This window comes from Antrostomus carolinensis, unplaced genomic scaffold (assembly GCF_000700745.2).
Source record: "Antrostomus carolinensis isolate BGI_N321 unplaced genomic scaffold, ASM70074v2 scaffold50659, whole genome shotgun sequence".
Taxonomy (NCBI): Eukaryota; Metazoa; Chordata; class Aves; order Caprimulgiformes; family Caprimulgidae; genus Antrostomus; species Antrostomus carolinensis.
In genome coordinates this window covers 29,370-42,954 of record NW_010338860.1, presented here as the reverse complement: position 1 = coordinate 42,954, position 13,585 = coordinate 29,370, and the positions used below count along the sequence as shown (strand labels likewise).

At 38.4% G+C, this 13,585-nt stretch overlaps 1 protein-coding gene across 1 annotated transcript in view; it reads left to right on the top strand.

Annotated features, from left to right (window-relative positions):
• The window catches only part of CDYL2 (chromodomain Y like 2), a 25,019-nt gene extending 24,657 nt beyond the window's left edge, over positions 1–362 (top strand). The window contains 1 exon segment of the mRNA XM_029086910.1: positions 1–362. This exon segment is cut by the window's left edge and continues 28 nt beyond it. Coding sequence (XP_028942743.1) covers positions 1–85 — 85 coding nt within the window. The 3' untranslated portion in view covers positions 86–362.
• Positions 363–13,585: the final 13,223 nt, after the last annotated feature.

Below are 13,585 nucleotides of genomic sequence, written 5' to 3'. Positions count from 1 at the left end.
TCAGATGTTAAAACAGCTGTGGAGCTCTTCCAAAGGACTGGATTCATTATTCAGCTACTTGCAAGATAAAATTTATGAAGTCTGATGTCTTGGCCTAACTTAAAGAGAAAACGCTCCACTTTGTGAACAGAGTCAAACATTTCCTTGTTTGAAAAGCAGAGGCAATGCATCGTTGAGGAATTTGTGACAGTGTCTCCTAATACCTATGGTTGTGTCGATTTCCTTGTGAGCTACACAGCTGCTTGTAGCTGGTTTGATTTTGTGTAACCAAGACATAGGCAGGCTTGTTCAGTGCACATAATCTCTACAGAGGGCTGCATCTTTCACATGCTCATCCAGATGAAACTATACATTCCATGTGCTGAGAAGCACCACTGAGGCCCAGTAAGGCACACCATCTGTAACCATTGATTTTGTCTGTCCTTCTTAACTTATTCTTGCTGTTGCAACACAGCTGGGCTGACACAGAGGGCTCAATCGAAAAACTGGGTCAGCACAATATTTTGTAGACCCAAACACCATACTTTAGAAATATTTTAATTATTTTTTTTCTAAGTTCTAACAGTGTAATGGAAAAATCTGATAATTTATATGTATAATATGTAAAGTTAGTTTTACAAAAACTACTAGGATTTTTTTTTTGTGGAATTTATTTAACTTATTTATTTTGTGTTCATATTCAGCTGTTTATTGATCACAGATCTTATTTTGATATGTCCCTTGACTGAATTCATAGCATCACATGAAAATGCAAACACATTTTTAGCAGCAAAGTGCGTAGAAAAATAAAGAATATATAGAAAATACACAGAATGCTGTGGGCAGCAAAAGAAACAGCCACGTGCATGCTCCTCTATGTGTAAAAGTGTACAAAAAATGTATGAAATAGATTCATTTGCCAGGCTTAAGGGACAAAAGTGGATTCTGAAGCAGTGAGTCCCCACTAAGTCTCTCTTCACTTTCTGCCTTCTTGAGGAGCACTGAAGGGCTTGCCAACAAGATGCTTTATTTAAGTTTACTATACTCCTGTTAGCCGGGTGTCAGTAACAGGGTGAGTGGTGCCGTTACGTGGCATCGTACTGTTTTTCAGGTTTAAACATCCCCTTTTGGTCTGAAGTCTAAAAGCAAATCCTTATGAGCCTTAGTCTAGTTGCCTGATTCCTCAGGTGTGAGATAATTTCTGCTCTGGAGGCCTTTGGGTGTGGGCCAACAGTTTATACAAGGTGCTAGGTATAGAACTAAGTGGAGGGAGAGGTTTTGTTTTGCTTTTCCCAGCTCTCCACATCTGGCCACCCCACCATCTGTTACAAGAACTTATGGCTATCCATAAAAGCAGTCCACAATAAACAACAAAAATCCAATCTGCTCTTTTAGAATGTGATCCTAGTACTTTTCCGTGACACTGACTGACTTCTGAACACTGGATCGCCCCCGTTTCTCTCTTGCTAGTAAGGCAATTAATATGGAAATGACACAAGCATGCTCTGTGACTTCACCTGCCATTTTCGTGTGCCCAAATTAAAACCTCTCGAAGCAGAAGCTTTGCACATTTGTTTGCTTTGTAATTTGTGCATTTGCTCTCCATCCTTGAGCTCAGTGACTTGGTTATAGTTTGAACCTCTGCAAATGAGGCTGCTGGGTTTTCTCCCTCCTGGTATTTCCATTAAGAGTCTCAACAAAGCCTTTGTAAAGTTCACAAACAGGTGATCATATAAACAGTAGCCTTCAACACATTAACATTTTCCACAAATAATTAAAAGTGCTGTTTCTATGGCCTAATTGTACCACTGAATTTTAAGGAAATCATTACCCTAAAGGCAGAAGTTCTCATCAAAATTCTTCCTTAAAAAGACAAAATCTGGCTTCTTATTAGCCTGTTTTAAATGGTTTTTTTGAAAAAAAAACTTATCAAAACAAGTAACTTATTTTTAAATATCTGCAACAGAACTCTTTCAATGACTGTTTGAAGTGATAGATGCACCACTTGTTTTATACTAATACTTATTTCCACAACCTGCCAGCAACACCAGAGAGCACGTGCGCACAGACGTGGCTGGATCGAGGCCACGGGACCCCCTGCTATGTCCTTGCACGCATGTGAGTCACCCACATGGCAGTGTGATTAAAATGAGAGGGATTACTCAAGTGAAAACCACTCACATGTGTACGTGTTTGCACAATCAGGCCTCCAGCATATGACTTCAGGAAAAAGAAAGCAAGCAAGCAATGGAAAGTACCATGATTCCTCAATTTCCTTTATTTCCTTTACTCCCGTCCAGAGAGCCATAACTCCTAATCATGTGTTAATAAGATATTAGGAAGTTTATTTCAAGACTATGCTTGGTTTTTGTAGATTAATATAGAAAAAATTGCTCAGCAATGTGAAGGAATGCTTTCCAGATGAGATTTTCGAAGAGAGAAGAATCATAAGTTGTTAGACCTTTTAAACTGCATCGTTTCATCTGAATTTTCAGATATCTGTATCTTAGCATTTTTTATGACAAAGGAATGATTGAAATACATTTTCTATAATTATTTTTCCATTAAAGCAAGCGCTAACCATAGTTAACATTTTTAATTATTCATATCTATACACTTACAATCTAGTTTTCATGGAATCTATTTTCCCTTCAAAAAAAAAGAGTAATAACAACATCAAAAGCTTCTTTTCCAGTATTTAAAGATCAGAATCAGTTTTCTCTTGTGTTTCTGTTCTTACTAGGTATTCAGATATCTAGATGTACTGTACATATTAGTCTGGGTACCTTTACTAATATTCACAGTATTTAAGATTATAAATGCAATTTGTTGTTAAGTATGTTATTTTATTCTTGTGTAAATTGTTTTGTACAATCTTTAAAAATCTACAGTTTTGCATTTGTAGATATTAAAGGTAAGCAATTTATTTTGTGTTGTCCTGCATGTATATTTTTGCTGTAGATAAGTGTTGCTTAGTTTACTATTTCAGTATATTTCTGTTTAAATGAATAAGCTTACAAACTTTAATACAGTATATATTTTCAGAATATAAACTTTTATATTTCTGTGGTAGGTTAGGGTATGCGTTTTAGGCAATCTTTTTCACTACTATTAACTGTTCTTTTAATCTATAATATAATGGTTTTGTGCCAATAGTTTTTCATTAGAATAAAATGCTCTTTTAATGTTAGGGATAAACAGACAATTTTGGTTGGGGTTTGTTTTATTTTGGTTTTTTTTATTATTATTATTTTGCCAGCCTTTACACTTTTAAATGTAATTTATAAATGTATTACATTTGTGAATAAGCCTTACCATTAGGTACAAGAAATCTTTAAAGCTACATAATTGCTTATGTAGCACTAAGGACTTCCCCAAATAATTGCTGTAAGAAAGTTAGCAAATCAGAGTACAGGGCCTTAAGTTTTTCTTGTGAAAAGGATAATACGGGTTGTTTCTTTTGAACAACATAGGTAGACTTGTCAGCATGGGCTTTGTTATATATAAACTGTGCATTTGTGCTCCCAACCACAGTAGTTTAATCTCAGGCTTTGTGTGGCTGGGTCTATAAAAGTCAAATCTGGCTAAAGCCAGTGCTCTTTAGGAGACACTAAAGAAGTTTACATAAGAGACTTACAGACAATCTTAATCATAGTACATTTGGGTACTCGGTATCCTAGATGTGTTATCTGTGTCCGCCCAATTAACCATATGTTTTAAGCCATATTAAATCTATTTACTGCTACTTTAAATACTACACTGAAAGTCATTCACTAGCTTGCTTACTCACAGCCAGGATTTCAATTTTTAGTGAAGAAAAATATTAATGCCTTCCATAAAAACAAAGGACCAAAGAATTGCATTAGTCTAACAAAGCATTAGTTCCTTCGCCAGTGAACTAGCTTGACATTTGTACTGAAGATCCAATAGTCTCTTTCTGCTACAAACACCACATTCTCATCCATGTCAAGCGTGAGGGGAAAAGATGTATCCACAGACCTACTGGGAAAAGAGTGACGTTCAGCTAGGATGATGGCATGTCTATTGGTAAGGCTTATTACCAAACCTCTGAGATGAAGCAAAGAACCAAAAAAGTCACAAATTATGTCAATGTAAATTTATTTTCAGAACTTGCACAAATAATTAATTATAGAACTTTGCAAATTAGGCCCTTAAGTTATTTTGTCAGAACGCCATGGAACAGACTAAAACAGTTTCTAATATTTGTAATGATGAGTACATATTATAATATTATAAGGGTACAGGCACCCCTATATCACAGTGTTGTAAATATTTTCTGAAACTGGTACAGTACTGAGGGACTTGTATCTTCTGATATATCAAATATTGACTGTCTAGATCAAATTGTATACAATTTATTTGTTGATGGTCCTGTAACTAGTGTATGGACACATTTCTGGGTGCCTTAGAAGTTGTATTTTTCATGTGTGTTAATATGCAGTATTTATACATTGTGAGAAGCTGCTTTGAATAAAAACATTGAAACTCCATTTCAATGCAGTGATTTTCAGTTTTACATAATTAGAATGAACGTGATAAGTAGTAGCCACAGACCCTTGTGTTATATGTGATTAAACTCTTCATGGACTCCTGTCTTTTAAAAGAAAGCAGGCATGCAGCAGGCTAAAGAGAATTTAAAAGATAAATTAAAATTTTTCTTTTTTTCAAATGGCAAAAATGAGGGCACTAAAAGACAATGCAATAAGAACTCTCTGAAATCATTCATCATCATCCATCTCATTTATCATTTCATGATCAAATCCAAGAAGACTGCCGAGAACTGTCTTATAAATACACTTCTAGGACGCCTTCTCCACCATTATCACTTCCACTATTTGATATGTGCACATCACCTAAAGCCTATCTGCCCAGAACCCACTGCTGCAGACAGTATTTCAGCTCCACATGAGGGAATACAATTTTGAAGTGGTATCTGCCAGGGAGGCCAAGATTCAGCCCAGAACCCCCTTGGTGCAGCGTGCAGCTGAATCACCCTGTGGTGGTCCTACGTAGTTAGAGATGGCAATCCTTCCATGGGGTCTCGTGTTTACAGGGTGATCCTTTGGCTATAGTATCTATGAATGTCATTTCCAATCATGTATCTCCCATGATTAGAAGAGTAACTGTCAATTACTTCTGCCTGGGGCAGAAAAGGAAGGATATTTCTACAGGGAGCTCGTGTTACCCAAACCACCTATACAGCAAGGTCTGAAAAATGACCAACACTTGATTCAAAGGACGACAATTATGTTCTAGCAATTATATTGGTTGGCTTTGCACTGACAGACACTGCTAGCAAAAACTGTGGTCAGCTATTTAGAGCAGAGGATTGAGCAATTTAGTCTTGCTTCACCATCAACAAATCCAATTATTTATTGCAGTGACTCTTCTCAGGAATTAACTTACCGTAGCTTGCACTGGACTGTAAGCAATGTGCACATGATGAACAGTGTGACACCTTGTCTAAGAGTTTTATTACTAAGTTTTGGTCTTAGCATAGATTGCCAACATTTGAATTCTATTTTAAATAACTCATTTTTAAAGGAAAGCAAAAATTATTTACAATTTTTTAAAATATCCAATTATAAGTCAAGGTTTTTTAAAGCAAGATAAATGTTAGACCTTGTTGCTGTAAATTCATATACCAACAAATATGGAAGAGGAACCCATTAAGTATATATAAAGAAGGTCTACAAATTTAAGCAGACAAAAGACTAGTCTATGAATTGCATGTAGAAAAGAACAGGCAGGTATTAATCCCACTTAGGATGTATAAAAGTACTCAAACAGGTCAAAGCTTTACATAAACTAAGACATGGCATTTCTCATTCCAAGTTTTGAATACCAGACAGAAACAATCTGGCATATGGAAAGAACAAGGAGAGGTCTTGAAACAAATGAACAGCAAATGAAAGCATGTGAGAAAACCAGAAGGACATCATTTTAAAGACTGGGGGCGTTCAAAGCAAATCAAGTCTCAGAAGTCAGACTAGGGGGCAGTTTGGTTGAGGAGGAAAAAGTCAGAGGATGACATTCTGGGCCTGTTAACTTCAGGAATTCACCTCTCCCTAGTGGCTTATTTATCATGAAACCCCCTCAGAAGATTATAACATTTAATAAAACATAACACATCTGTTAATGACTCTGATGTCTGACTTATCTTCAAAACCAATCTACAGGCATAGCATGGAGAGAGTTTCAAATTACTAAGAAAGCCAGAGTAACGACCCGCTCTAGAATTCAAACCATTTGGATTGTGCTGGCACCACTCTGCTTTAATCAATACGCTTTCCTTGGTTTTACAAAACTTGTTCATTACAGATGTATAATAAAAATAGAACCATTTAGAACTTTGTTGAATTCCAGTTATTAAGTCCATCTGGCTTGATACAATAATTTTCACCTCAACAGTCAAAAGTACTATGGGAGAAAGAAGGGAATTTTCATTTTGGGAAAAGGAAACAGTTTATCATTTAGTAGGGAATAAATTAATTTACCCAGAAGATGAAGCAAAGACCAGAAATGCACAAGAAACAATGAAGAGTTTTTTACAAAGTCTCTACTAGTATAAGAACCAAGTTCCTACTGTAAACTGGTTACAGAGGAATATCTAAACACATCCATCATCTCCAGTTATACATTATTAGAAAGCAGCCCTAATTATTGGCCGGTTGGGTGGGGGGTGGTAGATTTTAATTATCTTAAGCACTACAACAGTTTTTATCACGACATAATTTACAGAATGTGATCTTTATCAAATTCTTGGCACAAAAATTGTAATGCTATTTAATGACTCAGGAACAATCCTGGCAATTACAATTTCACCTGTCCTTCGGTAAATTTCCAAGTAATAAGCAAAAATCCTCCTTCTAGAAGGAGAGGTGATTAACACCTGAGGTTTGTGTGGGACAGATACAGTGTGACAGTGTCAGTGTGACTTCATGTCTCGTTCCCAGCAAAAATTGAGTGTCATCACCCCAAGGGAAACCTGCAACTTAAGCCTCCACACCACTTTCCCCACAACACATGAACCAGACTGAGCAGAAGTCAGTCAGTCAGAGGGTAACTTTAAAAACTCTAAACTAAACTGCATGTCCTTTCCTGTATCGCTTCCTGGCACTGGTGTCACTGTTACACAGTCAGTGGATCTACATCAAAACGCACCAGCATCGATGGAGATCCTCCTATTGACCCCGCTTGCTCCTAAATAACCCCAGTGCTTGACAGATACCACAGCAACCTCCTTCACCGTAACAGTACAGGGAATATTGTGTAGTCATCTTCTTCCAAATATAATGTAGCACTGATCAGAAAGACATAATTAGCATGGGAGGCAGAGTTCCATATCTTTAGTTCAATAATTAACAGCAAGTATCTAAGAAATTTTTAATAAAATTCAACATTTTCAATTTTATCACTGGCTTGTTAGTAGAAAGACATGCTCTGCTGTGTTTTATTTAACCTTCCTCAACTCTTCAGTCACAGTTATCAACTTGGATTCCGGATAACTACGTAACATCTGTGAAACTTCTTTTATACATTGGTCACAGAGAGAAATACGTTGGTGAACAACTACAAAGAGAGAAGTGAAAATGCTCTTTGCAGCTAAGAGTCATGTATGAAGCAGGGGCTGTTGAGCTGCCACTGCCTCCTAAGATGTTGGCTGAAAAGCTGCATCTAACACTGGAGTTTCTATAACGAAAAATGATTTAAACACTAAGCGGCAATCTTGACTTGTTAGGATTAAGTTAATTACTATAATCTAGAAGTAAGTTTTTCACAGTCATCCAGAAATATGTTTCTGATGTGTCTGTAAATAAGTGCTACGATTTCTATTACTCCAAAAAGATCAGCAATTTCATACTGCTGTCCTTCCAGCCCTCTACACACGCTGCCTACCAGGCTCTAGGATATTCACTTTCTACAAGAGGTTCATTAAATGGATAAAGGCATCCACATCAAACTCTTCCCATGCCTAATTATTCAAGACCTGCATTATCTGAGCCTCTCACTTGATTATTTCGTATGCAGCTGCAGTGAGTTGTTTGTCAGGGACTCAGACACCAGCAAACAATTCCCTCCAAGTCTACTTTTTGCCCATTAGGCTCATAATGAGCAACTCAAAACTCCTGCCAGCTGAGCTGCCAAGGGATTCCCCGCTGTGTCAAGGGTAAAGGTCAGAGGAGCGCGGCTTGGCTGATTTGCAGCAGCGTGCCCACTGGTTGGAATCGACCCCGATCCTCCCTTGATTTCTGAAAGCAAGCCTTAATAATATCAGTGGTCCAGCCCTCTGTGGGTTTTCCTGCCATAATGACCTTTCATCACTCCCTTGCACAGGGCTACTCCCTGGAATGACTTCTGAAGCGATATGTTATTAACTATAAAGTAACCTGCAAGTTCCTTATGCCAGTGACCAGGCAAAAAAAGCAATGGACAAGGTGATGATCAAATACCCATGCCATCCCCAGCACTATGCTGTGCCTAGCTTAATCAGACCAGAAAAGCAGGACATTGTATTTTTCATGTATTTACATGTAACAGGATAAAACAGATAAGACTTATTTTCCCAAATGCTAATGTGATGGCAGTTGGAAAGAGAGATCCCAAAACATGTTAGACCTGGTAGGATTCATCTTCCATACATGGCTGTAGCTAGTTAGAACACAAAGACGCTGTCCCTCTCTAAATGATGTTTTTTTAAATAAATTCACCTTGTTAAAAACCTATCAAATCAAAAGATGAGACTGAGCTTTAAAGAAGGAGGCTGCAATATGGCTGATCTGAAAGGCTAAAACTTTTCCCAGCCATTTCAAGTAAGAGAAAATCCAACAGCACTCCATTTGTGATTCAAGCACTTGGTAAACACACTCCACAACTGTACCATGGCTATGTGCCAACTAAATGGTGAGTCAGCAGGCAGGGTAGGGAATCAAGTGTCAAGAATGCATTTAACCCTCACTCCAGAGAACACTTCTTTTACCAACAGAATGGAAACACTCAATAAAAAGCAAAAAAATTCCTGGAATTTTTTCTCCGTTAGTACAGGCAACCATCTCAATTCTCCTCCAACTTACAGAAGCTCTCAAATTTTAAATCAGGAGAAGTGATTTAATAGCAATCAGCAAACTGATGAAAAAGAGGTTCCTGAACACCTATCAGTCCAGTCCCACGATCCTTCCTCTGACAAAATCCTACTGATTGATAAACCTGGCATTGCTGAGTGCAGAAGGGTTTCATGAGAGCATCAGAATTTATCATACTAAATACTTACACAGCTATAAAAAGGAGTATATTTTCCTAATGAAAATACAGATCAAATGATCTGTCATATTCCCAAAGGGGTATCTGTGCACGCTACTTTTCTTCAGTGTTCTTGCAGAGTGTTTGATGAAATCATGAGATTTCCTAAATCATTTTTAAATTAATCCCTCTTAAGAAGTTCCCTTCTGAAGCATCACTCCGCATTATCACCCTAGATATTCCACTCAGGATAGCATAAAAGGATAAAAAGATTGAGGATTAAAAAAATAAAAAAAAAACATTTGAAAGAGGACCCAATCTCCCACCTGAAAATTTGAACACTCATTTACAAGGTCGTTAAACACTGCCAAACCAGAATGGCAGCATTTTATACCTACTTTTTTACTCACTCCTCACAGGTGTAAATAACCACATTGGACACCTGTGGAGGAGGGGAAAGGGGGGGGAAAAAGACTCTAGTTATTATCTTCAGAGTGTTAGTTAAGCATAATTATAGACCAGCTGTGAACGTAGAGCTTATCCCCACTAAGGAATAGATACAGGTTCCAGTGAAAGGCTGAGAACAGCTAGATCTGCTGCTGTACCTTGTGCTGCTCAATCCTACAAACACCTACAAAAGCAAAGGATGTTTTCCACACATCGCCCCACTGAGCCATATTCTGCAGGGACTCAACCCACAGCCAGTAACATCCATTTAATGTTATTGTTTGCCCTGCCCTCAATTAAGCCTGGGCTGTGAAACTACGGAGATAAGAATTTGTTTGTACAGACATCTAATGTATGACCAGGGTGGACATATTCATAGTTAGTTTCCTTGCACAGATCTATGAAAGAATTTTTCTTCCATGTAACAGCCTAAGGACAAAGTTTAGACAAAACCATCACCTATGGCATCAAGGGACAAGCTTTACCAAACCCTGCTGGGATGGCTGAAAAGACTTTTACCCCAATCTTCAGCCCTGTCTTTCTGCCAGATGTCAGCAACTGTAGCAGGGGCTGCAGATTAGACAGCTGCATCTGCACAAAGAAGATAAATTTGAGATGACTGAGCTCAAATGGTTGACAAAAATCTAGGACACTTGAAAGATGGCAGCTTCCTACTGTAGGTGATCCCGCTCTGGCAGGGGGGTTGGACTAGATGATCTTTTGAGGTCCCTTCCAATCCTTGATATTCTGTGATTCCCAGAGAGGAACACAGCAGCAAGAAGGAGGTCACCTCTCCAAACACTGCTTTCCCCTCCACCATGATCTTATGGGCTGGAAATAAAGAAATATGACTGAAGAATAACTTTGAAGAGAAACTGATGTCACTCACTGTGAATGACCCTGTCATGGCTCGCACTTAGCTTACACAAGTGTGAGAAGAGAATCAAGTCCTGTAGAACTTCAGTTTTGAAAGCAAATTCCCCATGTTTGCTGCTAAATTCCTCCATCTGAAATTCATAAAGGAAGAGGAATGTAAAAGTTGGTCAGCTTGCAGTTTATGGAAGGAAATCATGACACATCTTTCCTGTACGCAGAAAGCTCTAAGTAATCTCCCATCGTCATCCCAGCCCTAATTCTCAGAAATCCTGCCGAGCTCCAGAACTCTCTACAACACTTTCTCATATACTCAGCACTTCTCTATCAAAAACTCTCTTAGAAAAAACAAACAAACAAACAAAAAAATCCAGTTACAAATAGAAAACTATTTGCCCATTCCAGCACTCCCATACCCAGACACCTTTTTGGTCTTCTGTGTGTACATACCTGGGAAACACCAACATCTACAGGTCATACCAGTGGACACTGTTTCCAGCACATTGAACAAATCAGGAGAGTAAGAGACCAAACGAAATGACACGGCCCTTGCGGTGGCACCACAAGACTAACACAATTGTTGATTTATCAAGAGAAAAATCTGAATACTTTACAACTCAGTGACTTGTTGGATGAAGACTCTTTACCCCAGATAACAATGTGAATTATTGTTGAGAATTTTATTTATATAGTCTCTGCAATTTTTATGCAGAAAGCATAAGCAGAGACTGTTTTAAATAATTGCAGATACTCAGCACTAAATAGTGGCTCACCTTCAAGAAACAACCAAGAAAAAACATTCCACAGAATGTCATATATTCCTTCAAATGGGGAGCTACATTCTGTCAGGATGGACACTTCAGTGGAAATAAGTCTCGGTACAGGGACTGTATTCAGCAATAGTTGTTAATTAAGTAATAAAGTACTAATAAAATGTTTAATCAGGTTGTGTTTAAATAGCACTGTAATGATCCGTAATCACTAAAAAAGAGTGCAAAAACCATCCTGCAATAGACTGCGTTCAGTTTTCATGCGCTGTGCAAATCCATTTCAAAACAGAAAGGATTCCAATGTCCACTCTACAGTGGCCAGCATACAAGCAAGCTATGAAACTTCTGCTCCAAGTCACAGAGCTTTTATTTAAATGCACACTTTAAGTTTCTCCAACAGGAGCTACAGAATTTAAAAGAAAACAAAATAATAAAAATAACTGAAATATCCAAAGCACTGTGAATAAACCACCACCAGTGCAAAGACCACCGTAAATGGACTTAAATTACATCATAAATGAAAAAAATATTAATATTCTTAACACATACAGGAACAAAGAAACACAGTAGCAGTGAGGCCAGCAGCTCTTCTGCATAGCTGTAACAAAAAACAAGCACAAAACCAAGGCAGAGCCTGGCAGGAAGCACACGATACGGGTGACACAGCAGAAAGCCGTCCCCAGCAGCACGCAGCAAAGGGTTGGGCATCCAATTCAAAAGTGAACTTGGTGCAAGAGGCACCAAGATGTTTTGCTGTGGCCAGGTACAGTGGGAGTGTTTCTCTCAGTGTTTAGGCAAAGTCTTTGTTCACTTAGAATTGTGCCAATAATCCCTTTTAAAAGACAAAAGTGACGGCTTTTCTGAGCACTGGTTGACTCCAGTATCTCCACTGAGGCAGCATTTTGAGCACGGGCTCAGTCATGTGCTTCCAGGCAGTCATATTCTTAACGTGTTTAACTGCCATATATTTAAAACCATTCTTTCTTGAAAATAAGCCCTCATATCACCTTACAAACCAGAGGTAGGCTGAGATGCTGGATCTGCGGGGGCTTGGATTAGTTTTGCCTGTGCATTACTTACATATGATCTACAAAAACACTAAATCACAGTTTTGTTTTCTTAATTAAAGCAGCTGGACACAAGTTGTATGCATGAAAATAATTATCTTTTTAAAACAGGAGGAAGGTCTTGTTCATTTGAGAGGAATGGTACATTTTTTAGAGATTCAAATCTTAGCACTAGAAAAATAGGTCATCTTCCACTGATATAAAAAGAATTCTAACCAACCAAGAACAAAAAGCCAAACCCCCCACGCTTGGGGTGAGGTTCTCACCCTATAAGTCAATTAATGCTCTAAAATGTTCTCATTTCTATTCTGCAAGACCTCCCAATTTTCACTGTGTAAAACCTGCGCTTTGAACATTACGGAAGATGACATTTATATTATGGGAGTATGATTTGCAGCGGGTTAATGTTCTACTTTGTGAACAGATTATCCAAGAAAGAACCTTCCCTTGTCATAAAAGCCACTTTTTTCCTTTGGATTCAGAAAGCTGATTTCCCCATGTAACTGAGTCATCAAGGAGACCGCTGAGCAGCGGCACCAGCCAAGAAATAAAGATGAGATTGCATCTGCTGCTGCTCAGTTCTGCACCTTGCTTTTGCTCAAACCCATTTACTTCATACTTAGTCACCACACTCTCTTCAGGCCTCCCCTTGTACGACATGAACAGCAGCTTGTTTTCCAGATGTTGTGCTGATCCACGAAGCAACACTGCTAAAGCACAACAGGAACCTTATCCCCACCCTCCCTGGACCAGTAAGTCACAGCAATACGCTTGCTCTTGCTGAACACCTAACTGCTCTTTGCAAAGTAGAACAGTTCCAGTGGGAGGTCCTGAGAAAGTTCTCCTTCACTCCTGTCCTGTTCATCCTCTGGGACAAACTTCTGGATGTTGCAAAAAGAAGATTCAAATCCACGAAGCAGATTGAGGGCATTACAGCTACCCCTCCCAGATTCCATATTCTAGAAAAAAACTAGGATATTGGATAGAAGTAGACAGTATCTCTTCGTTGGCCTTCTTACATTTTTCTTGAGTTTCCCTGCTTGCTTATGGATCCTCTGCTCTAACCCGTTTAGAAACCTCGGCACCTAACTTGCTGTGGATGATGTAAACCTTAAGATTCAGGCATTGTAATTCAGGCATTTCCAGAAGGAGGAAAACTCGCTATCAGAAATGCAGAGTTATAAATAC